The sequence below is a fragment of the Polyodon spathula genome, chromosome 12, assembly GCF_017654505.1.
Source record: "Polyodon spathula isolate WHYD16114869_AA chromosome 12, ASM1765450v1, whole genome shotgun sequence".
In the NCBI taxonomy this organism is placed as follows: domain Eukaryota; kingdom Metazoa; phylum Chordata; class Actinopteri; order Acipenseriformes; family Polyodontidae; genus Polyodon; species Polyodon spathula.
Genome location: NC_054545.1, coordinates 45,289,627 through 45,295,626, shown reverse-complemented (window position 1 = coordinate 45,295,626; position 6,000 = coordinate 45,289,627). Strand labels below are relative to the sequence as shown.

Genomic DNA, 6,000 nt, shown 5'->3' with positions numbered 1-6,000 from the left:
GTATGTGTGTGTGTGTGTGTGGTGTGTGTGTGTGTGTGTGTGTGTGTGTGTGTGTGTGTGTGTGTGTGTGTGTGTGTGTGTGTGTGTCTGTGTGTGTGTGTGTGTGTGTGTGTGTGTGTGTGTTTCATTTCATTGGTAGACAACTATGAGATTATGAGAGAATAAAAGTGGGAGTGTACAAGGAAGAGAGAGAGAGAGAGAGAGAGAGAGAGAGAGAGAGAGAGAGAGAGAGAGAGAGAGAGAGAGAGAGAGAGAAGCAGTAAGAGGTAGCAATTTGGAAAACACAGCTGCTCATGGCACCGGCTTTAACAAGTGAAAGAAAAAGAGGCAGCCTCCATGCAACTCAGGCAGGGGAAGCGAACAGCACGAATCCTTACCTTGACATAAGTTACAAAACTAAACCAAAGAGGGGGGTTGGAGATCATCAAGACTGGACCTTCCCTCATTTCATCTACTTCTCGGGGAAGCAAGTGTAATTGATTTCCAAAACAAACACATGCTACAGTAAGGATGTGAGGAGGGAGAGACAGGGCTGGGTGGCTTTTCGTTTCTTCAAGATATTACTCTCCCAGCTCTGTCGTTCTAAAACCCTGCAGCTTATTGTGTGAGATCGGATGGGGTAATATCTGCGAGGGATTTACTCATTCTTCTTCACCTAGAAGAAAATGCCTGTAATGAAAGGCTTGTTAGCGCCCCAGAATACTTTTTTGGACACCATAGCAACCCGCTTTGATGGGACTCGTAAGTAACTGCCAATGTGGTTCAGTGTCTTTGACATTATTTAGGACTGTGTTCAGTAAAGAGTTGGAAGTCTGAATTAAATGAAAGTTTCATTTCTTGGGAATTTGGAAAGACTACGTATGACAAGGATTAAGAGAAACTGACTCCCTGATATAATGAAGGGAGACATTAATTAATGCAAAAGCAAATATGGGCTTTATTTTGTTATTTGTTTCAGATGAAGGTTGATTTGAAAAGGAATGGTTAAAATGGGTTGCGTTGGTGTAGACACAAACAGACCTTTAAAAATTGATGGTTTGTGATTTAAAGTACAGTTTTAGTTGTTAAGGAAATTTTCTTGGTAGGGAGCAAACTTCAAGCAATCTTGTTATTTTCTTTTTGTTTTTTTGTACACACTGTTCTGCAAGGTGCATTGTTAACACATTTTAACAAAGCAACAAAATACAAGATGCTAAATCTATTTCTTTTTCTTTAAATGAAATAATAGTTGAATAAAAATTAAGAATGTCTAACAATATAAATTAAAAAGATATTTGACTATAAATATATCTATATATATATATATATATATATATCTATTATATATATATTATATATATATATATAGTGTATTTTTGATAACTACCTTGATTAACACAGCAATTCCTTTTTTTAACATTATCCTAAATTTTAAAATTTTAAATTTTGTAATATTATTTATTTGAAATCAACTCCCAGGGCTACGAACCTTTGAATTTAATATCTTTTATTGAACCAAGCTCCTGGCTTGAAAAAGAAGTGCTTGGTGAATCAGCTAAGCCATAACACCTTTTGCAAAGGGAGTTGTTTCTTGTTGCCAACCTGCCTGAAACCTCCTGGGAATGAATTAACAAACTGGTAGCAAAAAAATGCAGCGTGGTGCTTCGAATGCACTGTCCCTTTTCTTTTAAAGTGCCTTCTGGCAACATGATACAAAGAGTTGCAAGCCCCCTCTCTGTTTTGCATGCTTGCCTAGGAAAGTTGGAGTGTTGCAAGGAATCTGTCTCAAGTGCACAATGCAATTTGCAGTTGTTTTGTTCCACTTTGTTGCTATTAAATGCAATAGGATTTCATGCTGGTCTGAAGACACATCTAGTGCTCTATAGAATACAATGCTGAGCAGGCTCCCTGGAATGAATTAAAGTGAGCAATGGTGGCGAATCCCTTGCAGACATTACATTGAAGCAGTGCTGAACTGACTGTCCTTGACCCCATCCACTGTGCTAGGGGTGTGCTGAACCTGTTCTCTGACTAAACCAGCACACACACTTTTAGCAGCAACATTTAGCAAGTAAGAACAACAATCTTCTGGTTCAGCCTCATTAGGAGAAGAACAAAAAAAACAGACCTTGTTTTTAGGAGAAAAAGCTAATAATCTGGCTAAGGTATCAAATCCAATTAGTCCTGAACACCTTGCTTTCCTCAAGGTTGCATTAATCATCAGCCTTGACATGCAGTATAACATTTTGCAGAAACATAATCTAATCTTTGCTTGACGAGTTATAGTCCCTGATAATTGCCCCTTACCCCTGAGCAATTTTTAATTCTAACACTTGAAATGAATCCAATGATCAAGTATTTGTTCCCGAGCAGGTCATGCAGGTTCACTCATAAATGGGCACAACTCATTGCTTCTATGAAGGCTTTTGCCTGAAGCAGCCAGCTATTCTATTTGTTTATGTCTATGACGAGTTAGTTTCTTGAGGAAATGTGTTTTCCCGGTGTTATCTTAGTAATGAACTGCGTGTATTCATGTGCAGTCGCTGAAGGCACTTTTCCTCCTTAAAAACATATGAAAGTCCCTGCTTTGCTCTTCCACACGTTCTTACGATTGAGTCATAGTGGCAGGAGGGTTCAATACAATGTTGTTTTAGGACGAATTAAACAGATCCAGTTGCTCTGCTGAGTACTACAGATTGTAAACCACCGTGCTCAATAGAAATGTCTCGAAAGTCAGACCCAAGTCTTTGATCCAAGCCTTTCATTTTTATGAATAGATGGTTTGGTTGTTTTTTCAGATTTTGCAGCTGTGTTTCTTTTTTTAGTACCAGTCTTTTGAGACCTTTCCACAAAGGAGGTTTAACATCAATTTACCATCTCATCCAAATTCATGTCTACTTCACCGGTCCACTAGCCCATAAACACCAGGCTGGGACCGAATACCTTCATACGGCGCCTGTTGTTCCTTGAAAGTCTCCTATCCAAGTTCCATCCAGATCCAACTCTGTGTAACCCATAAGACCAGACAGGAACATAGCAAAGTGCCTTAAAGCATACGGCATCATATAAACACAACTTTATGTAGATATGACGTGACACTGCTACTCAACACAATACTTATGAAGAATACCTTTGCAGAAAACTCCATTGCAATACCATCATAACACCATTGTATTGCCTTGAAGAAATCCCTGGCTGAACTAGATGACCAGAGATTACCAGCAACTGATTTAGATGAAACATTGCACTGTGACCCTGAAAGACTAGCAAACTCTCTAGTGCTGACATGATACACTGCACAGGATTACTGGTGTGTATTGGTTTTTATAGTATTGTAATGCCACTGGTATGTCAGAAAGGGTTATCAGTGTGGTACCATTCTATCAGTGGTCTTTGTGCTATCATTTGTCTTTTTAGCGCAGAACTCTTGCATTGCCATTGCAATACCACTGTGTTGCCAATTAACGATCAGTCAGTAAGGGTATCACAGGGGGTATTGACGTATTTCCTTCTTTTCAGTGTATCCGCTATCATTGTTCATACTCGAATATCAACTATTATTTGGCAAACCACACAATGATGGTGGTTAAAAACATCCAGCACAGCTTTAAAGCTTCTAAATTCACTGAGCAGGACGTTTATCTGTAAGGAGCAGGCAATTGATTGTAGAATGTAACAGTGAGAGAGGCTTTCAAGTATTAATTCCATGCTAACAAGTTTAATAATCTCTGACCTCTATGCTGAGAGAGTTCAGGTTAACATTTCCACTTATGAACAAGACAAGCCTCCTCTGTACAAATGCATATTATGATTAGAAAAAAAATGGTAATAAATGTTCCAGAGGCCAGGTTTATCTCTGCTGTACCCAGACAATCTTTCCCCCGTTAGTGAAAAACAGGTCAAATGTCCTGGCTGCTTTTCTGTCACATTAGTCCTCCCTGTGATCTAGGCTTTAATGTGTGCAACAGACAAGCAGCCAGAGAAAGCAGGGGTAGCCAGGGGAAAGATATTACTGCAGCCCTCTAGAAGAAATGTACATGACTTACTAGATAATCTGTCCCAAAACATCCCTCGCTCACACAGCATGTGGAAATGTAACATTAAATACAGTGAGGACATAAACTTATCTCTACTTAAAACCTGCAACCTCTGCTACTTGCTTAAGTGGGCTGTTATAAGTGACACATAAAGTACACGCTGTGGAAAGCCATCCTTCAATATGTAAAGAACTGTTTTAAACAATATTGAACCAGCATAACCAGATCTTGAATCAATTAAAAGCACCCGTAACCACCAGCTCTGACTGGCTAACAAGGGTGACCTCTGAACCCAGTAACCTCACACTAATCCATGCATTAACAATTTCCTCCTGGACTCTTGTACAGCTTTCGCATGGCATGTGGGTGTAATCAGATATTGAGATATTTTTTTATTTGCATTATTACGAGGACAGTCTGTATATGTGTGCACTGGTTTGATCGTTGCAATTGCGTGAGTATGTTTGCACCCAGTCTCATGCATTTCACATTTCACAAAGGCAGTTCAAGTTAATAACTGTATGGTATTTCCTAACTGATAGGTGACATTCTATCTCTGCTGGTAAAAAAAAAAAAAAAAAAAAAAAGAAGTGTGAATCATGACAAGATCAAGCTTTTAGCTGGAGGTGGGAGGAAACTGGACGGATGGATTTTGTTTTTTGTGCAAGTTTTAAGTTTTGAAAGTCACAGGCTAGACATTCATTTGGTAAATACAGAAACCAAATAATAGAGATGGATTTGAGGAGCACGTAAAATGTATAAATCACTCTGTTCCGTATCTCCATTTACAAGCTTAAACATTATAGTTTATGAGGATAACAACCCTTACTGTTTAAATTAACACATTTCATCTGAATAGCTTGTTCAGCAGCCTTGTAATTACCTCCAAGACCTAATGCTATCAGCTGGAATGAATCACGCAAATGTTAAAAGTAATGAATCATGCTGCATTGTTATATTATTAAACTCTCAATTCCAGTTTTCTAGAAAACAGTGCTATGCTTATAGGTGGAGAAAGAATGGAAGGGGGAGGCTATACAGTAATGGTTTTGTTTGAAGTGATGGGCCATTGTGGCAGATCAAAGCTCTGCCCTTTTTAAATTGGCAGGGATGGGGTTAATTTCTCCTACCTGCCTGGGTTTATTATGTTCAGGTGGCTGGGGTTGATTAGTTGATTAGGTTAATTAACGATCAATCAGCTCCCAGCCGCCTGACATAAAAGGAGGCCTCTGCTTCTCATTTGGGAAGAGGGAGCTGAGGAAGCTGGTTGGTGTTTATGGGTTTTTGTATGTGTGAATCCAGTGAAGGCATTGCCCAGCCTGGAAACCTTAATTTTGCAAGTTTTGTTTTTGTATTGCTTTATTTGTGTTTAAATCCCTTTATTTTGCCCTTGTGCACGTTTATTTATAATAAAAGTATATTTGTTTGAACTGCAGTCTGTCTCTGGGCCTCTATCCACTCACCAGCCTGCCATAGCCATCATTAGGAAAAACCAAAAAAAACAGAGACATGCTGTATGGAGCCCTATTCACATAGGTTTAACCCAGGAGTTGTGCACACTGTCTAAATAATGCACGCCTTGAAAATGGGGCCGCTATTACTGAGGTAGTGTGAATCATTTGGTTCAAAGGATTCACTTTGCATCACCTGTTTCAGAGTGTAACCCTTCACCTGCCTCTCTCCGGTACGGTGCCCTCATTTGTTCCAAGTGGAAAGTTAGGGGCGGGGGAAGGTGGATGGTTACACAGTGGTGTGCCAGCAGTGCTTAAAGGGAAGGCATGCTTGAGGGCTCCTCTAAAGCACAGGGCTGAGCTTTAAAAAAAAACGTCACCAGGATATAATGACTGAAATAGAAAGTGAGTCTAAACAACAACAGTAATAGTTTGGTTAGGGTAGGGTGATATTTGGAATCCCTTTACCAAGATACTCTTTCAAAACACATAGAGCAAACTAGAGGTGTAACGACACCCTAACATCACGATAC

General features: G+C 39.4%; 1 protein-coding gene across 1 annotated transcript in view; it reads left to right on the top strand.

Annotated features, from left to right (window-relative positions):
* Positions 1-269: 269 nt before the first annotated feature.
* Positions 270-6,000, top strand: part of LOC121324056 (potassium voltage-gated channel subfamily H member 4-like) — a 38,797-nt gene continuing 33,066 nt past the window's right edge. The window contains exon 1 of the mRNA XM_041265472.1: positions 270-741. Coding sequence (XP_041121406.1) covers positions 666-741 — 76 coding nt within the window. The 5' untranslated portion in view covers positions 270-665. The remainder of the gene's footprint in view (positions 742-6,000) is intronic.